At 39.5% G+C, this 13,585-nt stretch overlaps 1 protein-coding gene across 1 annotated transcript; it reads left to right on the forward strand.

The window, feature by feature from the left end:
• Window positions 1-3,717: 3,717 nt before the first annotated feature.
• On the forward strand, window positions 3,718-4,638 carry LOC145138984 (uncharacterized). Its single transcript, XM_079072960.1, has 3 exons — window positions 3,718-4,101; window positions 4,163-4,223; window positions 4,313-4,638. Exons 1-3 carry the CDS (start codon window positions 3,718-3,720, stop codon window positions 4,636-4,638), a joined length of 771 nt encoding a protein of 256 aa, XP_078929086.1.
• Window positions 4,639-13,585: the final 8,947 nt, after the last annotated feature.

A 13,585-nucleotide genomic window follows, 5' to 3' on the forward strand; every position in this document is an offset into this window, starting at 1 on the left:
CTGTAACTAATATTTTTTAAATTATGTTTTAGTTTTCTTATTATTATTAATTCTATTAAAAATTTACTACAAAGTGTCATATGCAAATTATTAATATGTATAGATATGAAACCAAAATAGATTTATTTGATTGTAATGTGATTATGTTTTATTAAACTTTTATAATCGGTTTGTTTTTTATTAATATTAAGATTATTAGTTTATTTATTAAATCCTTTAATACTTCAATTAGTATTATTTTTAATTCACTAGTTAAAAGGTAACTAATTTACCAATTTCTTTATTTGTTCTTTGAAAATAAGTTATATATTTTATTTTGGTTCCCGGTTGATTTTCATGGAAACTTATAGTTGGCACCAATTGATGATGACCATTGAATGACCTTGCATTTTCAAATCCATTTTTTCATTGATTCAAAATCATAAGGGTAAAATACGATCATAACCTTTTTTCAAATACTTCTAAACTATTAGTCATATTTTATATTTGTTTTATAACATTTTTTTTTTATAATTGTAACATTATACATAACTTTTTATTTAATAGACAATTTGTATATTAAATAATAATTATTTATTATTTTCATATAGATGATAGAATATATACCATGGATTCCACTTCAGCTAAAGAACGACGAAAATTAAGGAAATTATATTTGGATAATAGACGATTTAAAAAAATATTGTCTACCATATCAGACGGTCGTACTTCATCTACCTCACATCCTTTTAACATTATCCAGAACGGTAATTATTTCGTATGTTAATTTTTTTGTATAATTACTATGTTGTTTGTTAAATAATATAAACATTTCATATCTATATAATTAATTAATATTAATGATTTTTTTTCATTATTAACTATATTTCAAATTATATGTAGCTAATGTCTTCGGTCATCATCAACATTTAAACACCAACTCTGATAAAATTTCTCAATATCATTGCTCAAAGTTCCAATCTCCTTCAAATATCAATTATATGACTCCCCTATCCAATATATCAAACGGGTATGCATAATTATTATTATTATTATTATTATTATTATTATACATTTAGTATTATTTGACATTACAATAACTACATGATTAAAAAGTTACATATTTTTTTCAGCTTTATCTACCAATCCTTATAACGGTCGAACACCCTCATCCAAATAGTTTTCTCCAGGAGTGCACAACTTAAAAAGAAAGTTGCATATATATCTCCTATACATATATTCGACCTAACAAGAGATGATCATATTAACGGTCCACATATTATTCAATCCGTACATGCAGGTATATCAAAAACCAATCAAAATAAATACAAACATAAGTTACAAACTTAGTTTATAGATTATATTTTAATTAAACTTTATTTCTATTATAGATTCTGAGAGAAAAATTGATTCTACTTCAGCTAAAGAGCAACGAAAACTAAGGAATTTATATTTGGATAATAGGAAAATCAAAAATAAATCTACCTTATTAAACGGTCAAAGTTCGTTTGCAATGCCACATGTTAACACGAGGCAGAACGGTAATTATTTTGTGTGTTTTACTTAGTTTTATTATCCTAACTGTATGTTTTATGAAATTACCCAATTGTGTTTAATTTTGAATTTTATTAAACAAAGTTATAATTATATGTAGTTGATGTCTTCAATCATCATGAACATTTACACTCTTCCAAAAAGCTCACATATATTTCGTCTCAAAAGGAAAATGTCAGTTTTGACAAGACTCCCCAATATCATTCAACAGCCTTGCGATCTCCTTCAAATCTAAATTCTAGGACTCTACTTTCCAATATCTCAAATGGTATGCCTATTTTTTTTTATTATACATACAATATTATTTTATATTACAATAACTACATGATCACCATACTGCTTTTCTTTCAGCTATTTGTAGCAGTCAACATAATGCTCCAACACACTTATCAACTAACCGGCGATATTCTGCATCTTCTAATTCCAAGAAATCAACCAATTTATCCACGGCCACATACAATTATTCATCCAAACAAATTTCTTCACGTGTACACGACTCAAAAAGAAAGTCTGCACATATATCTCCTATACCTATATTTGGCTTAACGACAGATGATGATATTAATGGTGGATATATTATCCAACCCATACATGTTGGTATATCAAAAGGTAATAATCATAAACAACATTTTACATATTTGAAGTTAGTAATTATAAGTTTTTTATACTTACATTTTTTATAATGTTCTATTTAACAGGTTATTTAGATATTTGAAGTTAGTAATTATGAGTTTTTTATACTTTCATTTTTTAATGTTCTATTTAACAGGTTATTTAGATCATGGTGATCAGAATGTTGTTTGTGAACTATGTCATGCTAAATTAGGGAAAGACGAATCTTCAAGAGGCAATAAAACAAATAATAAATTTTTTTCTCTCTGTTGTGGTTATGGGAAGGTAGAACTACCTCCTTTAAAAGAACCACTGTAAAGTTACAAACAACTTTATATTGAAATTAGTAGTCTGTGTCAACTTTGGAAAGCCATTCAGTGAAGTTGTTAAAGTTGCTCTAACAGATTTGAAAGTTTTAGAAATTAGTAGCTTGTGTCAACTTTGGAAAGCCATTCAGTGAATTTGTTAAAGTTGCTCAAGCCATAGTTACCAGAAACGCTCAAGTAGTGGCGTCCCACGTACCAAATCGCCCTGTACCCAATCGAAGCGAAATCAGTCTCTGGTACGTGATATATTGGCGAACCTCGAATTGGATCCAATCGATCCTAATAGCGATCCCAATCGATCCTAATTGCGATCCTGGAGTAAAAAACGAGCGTACCTGAAGTCGATTTTGTTGCTTCCGATCAGATTTTATGCGTCGACTCACATGGCTATTTCGGCGGGATATAAGGCCGCGTTTTACAGCGTTTGTTCGATTTCTCCAATTGTCTGTGTCTCTAGATACGATGGATCAATTCTTAGTATTCTTAATGTTAATTTCACACTGTAAATTGCTCATGTTTGAGATTAGTATATATAGACCTTGTATCGGACATCCAAAATCAAACTCAATTCCGATTTCAACATTTTGTCTTCAATTTCTCCACTTAATTTTTCTATTTCTACTTTCCACAACAAATTGTGTATCCGATTGTGAAGAATGGCATTTGGAAGAAAAAAAATTCAGAGTCCCAGACTCAGCCAACTCATTCCGACAGTGAAACAGAAGGCACTCACATTAGTGAGACCCAAGATCAAACAACAATCCATGTTGATGATGAGGTGCAACAAACAGCCCCAAAAAGCAATGTTGAAAAAGATCCAAGAAAACTACTCCATGAAGAAGTTACATATGAAGAAGTTCCAGGAAACAACAAGAATAGTGGAGGTTCTAAACGTTGGACCTGTAACCACTATAAAGGCAAATATACCAACTCTTATACTCGAATCCATGTTCACTTTTTTGAACCTCCTGTGGGGAAAACAACTGAGATCAAAAGGTGTCCGGTTCTCATTAAAAGTAACCCGTATTATGATATTCTATATAATAGGGTGAAAGAAGCGGAAAAGAATGGTGTTGCTGCCAAATCATTGAAGAATTCGTTGCTCTAAAAAAAATCAGCTTCAAAAAGAAGGATTGAAAATGCATTTAAGATGCTCGAGAGAGAGGAGGTTGTCATGAAGATACTTTGAGGCTTGTGTGCTAATGGGATTTCGTTTAATGTGTTACGGAACCCACAATTCCTTGAAATGATTCAAGCTATTAAGAAAGCACCGGAAGGTTACAAGCCACTTTCATATGAAAAAGCTAGAACTTCGTTGCTTGATCAATGTGTGAGAGAAGTGGGCAAAGAACTTGATCCGGTGAAAGACACGTGGTTAACACAAGGAGTATCAGTTATCTCAGATGGTTGGTCGAGTGTAAAAAGTGAACCGCTTATAAATATTATTGTACAAAATTCACGTGGTGCAACTTTTATGTACGCGGAGGCCTTTTCGGGGATTGAGAAGACGGGGGTGGAGATTTCTAAGTTTCTTCGACGAGTTATTAAGGAGATTGGTCCAAGTAGTGTTATTCAAGTTGTAACCGATAACGCGGCGAATTACAACGCGGCTGGACGGGAAATACAGAAGGTATATAAACATATTTTCCGGTCCCCTTGTTGTGTACATTCTTTAAATTTGATTTTTAAAGGCATGGCGAAGCAATTTGACTGGTTGTTCGATACATATAACAGAGGGAAGGGTATTGTCATGTTTTTTTTAAACCACACACACGCCTTAGCTTTCTTTAGAGACAACTCGAAATTGCAATTGTTGAAGGTTGCATAAACACGATTTGCAGCGCATTACATATTGTTGAAAAGACTAACCGAGTGTAGGGAAGCACTTGCTACTACTATTGTCGTAAACTCGTGGCGAGAATGGGTCAACAAGGCAGATGAGCACACTCGGGTACTTGCTAATAAAGTGGCAGATACAATTAAAGATGAAGATTTTTGGGATGATATTGCTCACATTTTGGCTGTCACAAAACCTATCTTTTACATGGTAAAGTTTTGTGATGGTGAAGGTCCAAAAATGGCAGAAATATATGAACGAATGGACAATACGATGGGTCAAATCAAAGAGGCAATGACTATGAGGGACAATAAATTCTCAAAGTTGTAACAACCATAAAATTCAAGCCAATTTTAAACTTTTTCAAAACACTTGAAACCATTTAAACATTACATAGTTTGTTTTCAAAATACTAATTATCAGAGTATCCGAGTATCAAATCATAAAAATCATAACAGTAGGAGGAGCGGTACGATCATGCCTTCGCCTTCCCGCGATCACCAGAGGTACCTGAAACAACAACTGAAACTGTAAGCTCGAGAGCTTAGTGAGCTATCCCCCAAAATACCAATCTCATAACCATATCATAATCATATAGGCAAACAGCATGCATAATGAGCCTTCAGCCTGACTGGACCGCCTCGCAGGCCTTCAGTCTATCTGGACCACTCTCCGAGCCTTCGGCACGTTTGGACCGCCTCGCAGGGCCTACAGCCTATCCGGACCGCTCGTCAGGCCTTCGGTCTGACTAGCATACCCTCATGGGTCTGTAGTATATCCGGACCGCCCTGGGTATGTTGGCCTTCAGCACAAAGCAGGACCGCCTCAACCCAACCCCCAAATCAAACAACATGTGCATATACAATCATATGTTATCATAATAACAGTCAAACCGATCTAACAGATCAAATAGCATAGCAACATCCTATAACCAGGACACCGACCTACCCAGGTTACTAACATAGCATAATCCTATAACCAGGATATCGACCGAACCAGGTCACTAAGCATAAGCATATCACCATCCTAACTAACAGGATGCAAAACAATAAACATATCATGTAATAATCCGGATACAAATCCATAAAGGGCCGACCTTGGTGCCTTAGACCCCGTTGATATAGTGAGGATAACTCACCTCTCAAGTGTCGCACTGAAGTGGTAAGCTCAACCCTCGGATCACCAACACGAACTCATCCACCTAAAGTTACCGCAAAACCCTTTTTCATAAATTTCCAAATCACCAAAATACCCCAGAGGTCAACCATTGGCCAAAGTCAAAGTCCACAGTCAAAGTCAACAGTCCATGTTGACCCGACTCGTCGAGTGCTGATCACCGACTCGTCGAGTTCTTCCTGGACTTGAGAAGTCATGGAGTCCTAGGTTGACTCGTCGAGTTCCCCCAAAACTCGACGAGTCCATACGTGACCAAAGGTTGAGAAAAACCCTAGCCGACTCGCCGAGTCTTCGACCGACTTGTCGAGTTCAAGGCAATCTTCAACGTAATCGCCGAGTTGTTCATCCAACTCGTCGAGTACATGGCCATCTTCATGTGGCTCGCCGAGTTGACTATGCAACTCGCCGAGTCCTTTCAGACCTTCATCCATGCAGACACTTTTTAAGCCATGCCAAGGTTCCAGATTACAGATCCAAGCTTTTAAGGCATGTTTATCACGTAAAGTTGCAAACTTAACACGCATGCAAGGCCCTAGAGGCTCTAAATGACCAATCTAAGCTTCTAATGGAGCTTTACACCTTAGGAGAGTCTCATCCTTACAAGAGCTGGAAACTTTATGGACTTAGAAGCCCAAGAGAGTTCAGTTCTGAAGTTACAACTTCAGATCATAGCTTATACACAAGAAACGCTTCCAACATACTAGGAAAACCCTAAAGTTTTTCCAAAAGGGGATTTAGAAATGAAATGAGGGCAGGGTAGCGATTTATACCTTCCAGAAGATGCCAAATAAGATAGATTTCAGATCCCACAAGCTCCTTGCTTCTGGATACTTAATCTCCAAGCTCCCTTCTCCACAAAAATCCTCTTACAAGCTTAAGAATACACAAATGGAACACGCACACTCGATTAGGGTTTGAGAGGGACAAGAAGCAGTAAAGGGAGGCTGGAGGAGGCCAATGATCATTTAAATAGGGTGCAAAACCCTAGGATTTAGGGTTTCATCTGCCAGCTCCTACTCGTCGAGTCCTTTCTTGGACTCAGCGAGTAGGTCATTAAAATGCGTGGACCAACCCGTTGCTACTCGACGAGTAGGGCAATAAACTCGTCGAGTAGCCCTTGAAATCAAGAAACTCATATATTAAATCAATACCTGATAATCGGGGCGTTACAAAAGTATTACAATAAAGTTGAATAAATTGTGCTCGAAAGGTGGGACAAGATGACTATCCCCCTCCGTTGTTTAGGATTTGCTTTAAATCCTAAATATTATTACAAGCATTATCTTGCAAAGTTGGCACCAGGAGGCATGAAAAGAAATCCTCCCAACGAAGACAGAGAAGTTATTGTTGGTGTTTTGAAAACATTTGAAAAAATTTCGGAGAGTGAAGAAGAAGAGAAACAGTTGAGAAAGCAATTTGCAACCTTTCACATGAAGAAATGAATTTATTCATTAGTCGGGACGCAAGCCGATATGGTGACTATGGACGCGATTGATTGGTGGGCAACATATGGAGCGGAGACTCCGGATCTGGCGGACGTGGAAAAACAAGTCCTCTCGCAACCGATTAGTAGCTCTTCGGCGGAGAGGAATTGGAGTACATACTCTCATATACATAACATCAAAAGGAATCATTTAAATGGCCCAAGAGTGGATAAACTTTTGTATATTCACTCAAATATTAGACTTTTATCCCGGTTTTCAGAATCTTACAAAGCCAGACCCAACAAAAAATGGGACATCAATACGGAAAGTGATCACATTGAATGTTCAAGTGATGCTCTAGAGGAAATGGTGTGGGAGAACCTTGATGATGAAGGCGTGGAGAATGAAAGAGGAAAAAGGCAGCGGATAAACTAGTTTACGGTATTTTAATATTTTTGTTATTAAGTATTACGATGAAGTAATTGTGGTATTTTTTTGTTCCTGTTTTGGTAATGTGTACTTTCATTATTAAGTATTTCATGTTTGAACTTTGAAGTGTTAAATTGTTAAGTAACAGTATACATATATTATATGAAATGTCTTAAAACTAGGAACACTGTACCGGACTATACAATACACTATATTGGTTCGTACCAAAATGAGCCTACCCCCCCCCCCCCCGGTACCCGATACACTATATGGCGCGAACCCCATACCGTATCGTACCTCGTTCAGCATACCGTACCGCGTTTCTGGTAACTATGGCTCAAGCCCTCGGCTATACTGAACCAGGTCAAATTTATTAGTATTATTTTTTCCATATTTTTTTATTATGAATAGTGTTGCAAAAACATTTAAAAGGAAATAAACTTATGCTAAACTTTTAACTGTTAGATCGTCGTGATGATCTCAGTGAGATAAACGTTGCAAGAAAGTTTTATATCTCATCTGTGTTTCCACTTAAATTTTTGTAATAATCACGGTTATCTCCTTCATAGCGTTAAATGACCGAAATAACCTTGTGTAATAGGTCTACCTTAGTGAGCTAGAAATGGAATAAACTTGAATTCAATCATGTTCCTTCATGTTCCTTTGCTATACAATGGTTTGGTTTGTAAATCCTTTAAGGGAAATGAAATGAAAGTTATGTGAGATGACCAAAATATCCTTGTGAAAAAGGTCCATCTTGGTATAGGGTTCATCTTGTGTAACAAGTCCATTTTACTTGGCATGGAACGGAATGGAATTTAATTCCATTCCCTTACTATTTATAATAGTTTGGTTTGTAAATCTGTTAAAAGAATTTGAACGTAAATTATTGCTAAATCACCAATATACCCTTTTTTTATTTGAACAGGGTTTGATCCTTGCACGACTTCTTGGGCACCGTATGGACCAACCCGCTGCTACTCGGCGAGTAGGTCATTAAAATGTGTGGACCAACCCGCTGCTACTCGACGAGTAGGGCAATCAACTCGCCGAGTAGCCCTTGAAATCAAGAAACTCATATATTAAATCAATACCTGAGAATCGAGGCGTTACATATCTCCCCCACTTGAACTAGACTTCGTCCTCGAAGTCTGCCGCGGTGAACAGTTCCGGATAATGCTGTCGCATCTCTGCCTCTGGCTCCCACGTCCACTCGGACCCCCTCCGATGCTCCCACTGTACCTTCACCAAAGGTATCTCCTTGTTCCTCAGTATCTTCATCTTTCTCTCCAGTATGGACACATGCCTCTCCACGTAATTCAGGCGCTCATCGACCTGAATATCATCTAACGACACCACCGCCTCCTGATCCATAATGCACTTTCGTAGCTGCGAAACGTGGAAAGTGTTGTGGATCCGACTAAGCTCCTCCGGCAGCTCTAGCCTGTAAGCCACCTTGCCAACCCGGGCAATGATCCTCAACGGCCCAATATATCGGGGACCCAATTTTCCCCTCTTCCTGAAGCGGATCACACCCTTCCAGGGCGAGACCTTCAGGAGTACCATGTCACCGACCTGAAACTCTAACTCGGAGCGGCGCCGGTCGGCGTAACTCTTCTGTCGACTCTGAGCGGTCTGCAGTCGCTGCCTAATCTGCTGAATCTTCTCGTTAGTCTGCAAGACCACCTCCGTCCGACCCATCACCCTGTGACCAACCTCACCCCAACAAACTGGGGTGCGACATCTCCGCCCGTACAACAGCTCGAATGGCAGGGCGTCAATGCTAGAATGATAGGTGTTGTTGTAGGCGAACTCCGCAAGCGGTAGGTGGGAATCCCAACTCCTACCGAAATCAATGACACACGCCCTCAACATGTCCTTGAGGGTCTGAATAGTCCACTCGCTCTGGCCGTCTGTTTGGGGGTGGAATGTTGTGCTGAAGTGCAACCGCGTGCCCAGCTTCTCGTGGAACTTCTGCCAGAAACGGGAGATAAACCGAACATCTCGGTCGGAAACAATGGAGACCGGAATCCCATGGCGAGCCACGATCTCGCGGACGTACACGTCGGCCAATTTCTCGGCCGACGAGCTCTCCCGAATGGCCAAGAAATGGGCACTCTTGGTCAATCGATCCACGATGACCCATATAGCATCGAGCCCCTTTGCCGTTCTCGACAACTTGGTGATAAAATCCATCGTGATCTGTTCCCATTTCCACATGGGGACCTCCAGGGGCTGCAGCTTGTCGTGCGGCCTCTGATGCTCGGCCTTGACCATCCTACAGGTCAAGTACCTCTCGACCTACCAAGCGATCTCTCGCTTCATGCACGGCCACCAGTAGCTCAAACTCAGATCCCGGTACATCTTGGTGGCTCCCGGGTGAATGGAGAAGTGAGACTTATGAGCCTCCTCCATGACCGTCTGTCTGATCCCACCAGTCATCGGAACCCACACCCGTCCGCATCGGGTCAATAATGCCCGACTATCCTGCACAAACCGGGTGTTCTCACCCCTGATCCTCTCCAGCTTCCAGTTCTCTGGCCGCATGCCCTCGACCTGATCAAACCCACCAGCGGAAAATCCACCGCTATCCTCATACATATCACTGGGGTGGAAGTCCCAGCTGACTTGCGGCTCAAAGCATCCGCAACCACATTCGCTTTACCAGGGTGGTAAAGGATCTCGCAGTTGTAGTCCTTGACTACATCCAGCCACCTGCGTTGCCTCATGTTCAGGTTTGGCTGATCCATGATATGTATCAAGCTCTTGTGGTCCGTGTATATGGTACAACGGACCCCATAAAGGTAATGCCTCCATATCTTGAGGGCGAACACCACCGCTCCCAACTCCAAATCATGCGTAGGGTATCACGTCTCATGCGGCTTCAACTGCCGCGACGCATAAGCTATCACTCGTCCCCTTTGCATGAGGACTACCCCTAGACCTGTGATGGATGCATCACAGAACACCACAAAGTCCTCAACTCCCTCCGGGAGTGTCAAGACTGGCGCCTCACACAAACGCTGACGAAGGGTCTCAAACGCCCTCTGCTGCTCAGGGCCCCACCGGAAATCCACCCCCTTCCTCGTCAGACGAGTGAGGGGTACTGCAATCTTGGAGAAATCCTGTATGAACCTCTGGTAGTACCCTGGCAATCCCAGGAAGCTCCTAATATCTGAGGGAGATTTCGGAATCTCCCACTGCATGACAGCCTCGATTTTGGCTGGGTCGACCAAAATCTCATCTTGGTTAACGAGGTGCCCCAGGAACTGGACCTCTCGTAACCAAAACTCGCATTTCGAGAACTTGGCATAAAGCCGTTCTCGCCTCAGAACTCCCAATAACTCCCTCAAATGTTCCTCATGCTGCTCTCGGGTCTTGGAATACACCAAGATATCGTCGATAAACACTATGACCGAGCGGTCGAGCATCGGTCTGCAGACCCGATTCATCAGGTCCATGAATACTGTTGGCGCGTTGGTGAGCCCAAACGGCATCACCACGAACTCGTAATGTCCATAACGAGTTTGGAACGCGGTCTTCTCAACGTCCTCCTCTCTGACCCTGACCTGATGATACCCGGATCTCAAATCGATCTTGGAAAACCAAGATGCGCCCTGCAACTGATCGAAGAGATCATCTATCCTCGGAAGTGGGTAATGGTTCTTCACCGTTAACTTGTTCAACTCCATTTAATCAATGCACATCCGGTGTGAACCGTACTTCTTCCGTACAAAAAGAATCGGTGCTCCCCACGGAGAACTGCTAGGTCGGATGAACTGCTTACCCAACAGTTCCTGCAGCTATGACGAAAGCTCCTGCATCTCGGGTGGCGCCAATTGGTACGACGCCTTTGTTGGATATAGTGTCTAAGTCCATAACTTTATTTGATATGTACTTGACCCGACCCGGCATGGTCCATTTGGGTTGCATGGCATTGCAATACTTGGATAGACTAAATGAGAGAAAGGACACTTGTGATTATTAATATATTATAAGTTCTAATATATTAATAATAGTATTATTTAATTAGTATTGATCAAGTATTAATTTAGAATTAATTTGATGATCAAAATGAGACTAATTAAATACATAGGGTTGATTATGACAATCATCTAATCTTTTATGGTGGATTCATGATCCATGGTTTATTGTGATTTGGAGCTCCATGGATATGGGAGTTACAAACCCATGGATCATTAGAAATCAAGAGTCATGACAATTAAGGGCATTCATGTGTAAACCCTAATTGTGACAACACTATAAAAGGAACCCTATAGCTAGCAAAATCGGCCACTAGTTGATTCTAAGAGGGCATAACCGATTTTGAGTGTTAGTGACATTCTCTCAAGTTATTCCAAGTCTTGTGGTGTTGTGTGAAGCATTTGAGGCACAACATTTGGGGTGCTAGGCTCACAAAGTCTTTAAGGAATCCAAGCAACAAGAAAGGTATGTACTTCTACTAGTTTTATATTACATATTCCCCATGCCATGCTAGTTAGGAAGTAAACCTTGAAAAACAAATTTGCATGTATATTAGAGAAACATAGATTCAAGGTTTATAGGGTTGCATGTACATCATAGGAGTGTTAGAATGCTCAAAACCCATCAGTGGTATCAGAGCCTAGGATTGTTTTCTGTATATTTGATGCAAACTGCTTGAAAAATCGAAAAACTGTTCACTGTTCGACTGGACTCGCCGAGTGCAAGGGGAGAACTCGACGAGTCCACGACAAAATTCATCCTACTCGTCGAGTAGGATAATGCACTCGATGAGTAGGTGCGTGCTGGGCAGTTTTCCGAGTTTTGTTGCTGGAAATGGGCTAGAATCATTATCCCAAACTGTTTTGGACTTGTAAAATCTGTTTTTAAAAGTGGTAATGATTATGTTAACCCATTTCAAATGACTATTATCAATTTTCAAGTTTTATATGTGATTTCTTGAAATTGTTTGATATGAATATTTGTTCTTATGAGTTTTAGAAGATCATAGGAATTGTGTGTAACTTACATGCTAGATTAATTCATGATCCTAATGCTTATGATGGTGTTCATAACTTGTCCTCAAATTATGGATAACCAAAAGTCACTTCTTTAAAAGTTGTCATTAAAGAATAGTAGGTTTCATAAAATGAAGAGTCTTCAACTTTATGAACCATTAAAACTCATAAGTTACAAATTTGAAGAGTCTTGAAATAGTTTCAAAACTTGCCCTCAAGTTTTGGAATTTGTAAAGTCTTACACTTTAATACTTTAATTCCAAATTAAACCTTAGATTTTTAAAAGTTTAAAAATCAACACTTATACTATTATTATAATCTTATTTATATAGATATGTATAAGAATAAGTCATTCTTACCGCAAGTAGGCCTCATTCACGAAGCCGGTCTATAAGGGGGGTATAAGGTTGTTGCCTATAAAATGGCAGCTTAATGGGTGTCTACTCTCACCCACCGCTTCCTTGACTGGTGGAGGGTCGTTAGCCGAACGGGTAGGATAAGACTTTAACTCTCATTAAAAGTATAATGAATTATAAAGTAACTATACATTATTAATTCCCAATCTTAGTTACTTTAGGAAAATGTGAAATAGGTGCTAGCCCATAAAATTACACTTTGTACCTTACCAAGTCGTTAGTGGAGCGTGTGTGGTTAACCGGCACACTAACAAGGACTAGTAAGTGTGGCAAAAGGTAACTTGACTTTATATAGATCGGTGGAGCGTGTGTGGTTAACCGGCACATCGATTAGGTAATATAGTGAAGGGTACCAAGTCAATTTGTATGGTTATTCACACCTTGTTTGTGATCCTCGGCATCCCAGTCACAAACTTGAGAGGGCACAATCGAGATTTAAACATGCCATTGAAAAGTTCAATGTATCCAAAAAGATCTAGGAGTTTCAAATCCAATAAAACCTAATAATAAAATATTTTGTTCTTATGGTGGAAATTGGTAAATCGTCTTTTACCTACCTTCAAATATTTTATAGCTTGGATTACGGCATCCCTCTTCCAACTATAAATAGTTTGTTGGATCCTAGCCTTAATATTTCATTTGGGTGACTTATTAAGGACTCTTAATCTAATGAACCTTGTCTTTCTTTTCTTTCAGATGTCTTCCAACAATGCTTCTGGCTCAAACCCAACATGCTCCTTTTCCCTTATGAACTTGTGTGGGAAAGTCACTTTTGATGGATCCAACTTCAATGAGTGGATCAGAAACATCAGGATGATTACCCGCTATGAGG

This window comes from Lactuca virosa, chromosome 9, assembly GCF_052849685.1.
Source record: "Lactuca virosa cultivar CGN04683 chromosome 9, Lactuca_virosa_CGN04683_v6, whole genome shotgun sequence".
Classification (NCBI taxonomy): Eukaryota; Viridiplantae; Streptophyta; class Magnoliopsida; order Asterales; family Asteraceae; genus Lactuca; species Lactuca virosa.

What these genes read in the sequence shown, in the direction of transcription:
- LOC145138984 (XM_079072960.1), top strand. Translation starts at nt 3,718, where the DNA reads ATGATTCAAGCTATTAAGAAAGCACCGGAAGGTTACAAGCCACTTTCA. An exon ending in CTGGACGGGAAATACAGAAG is followed by an intron (nt 4,102 to 4,162) that starts GTATATAAACAT and finishes TGATTTTTAAAG; the next exon opens with GCATGGCGAAGCAATTTGAC. An exon ending in AGAGGGAAGGGTATTGTCAT is followed by an intron (nt 4,224 to 4,312) that starts GTTTTTTTTAAA and finishes CACGATTTGCAG; the next exon opens with CGCATTACATATTGTTGAAA.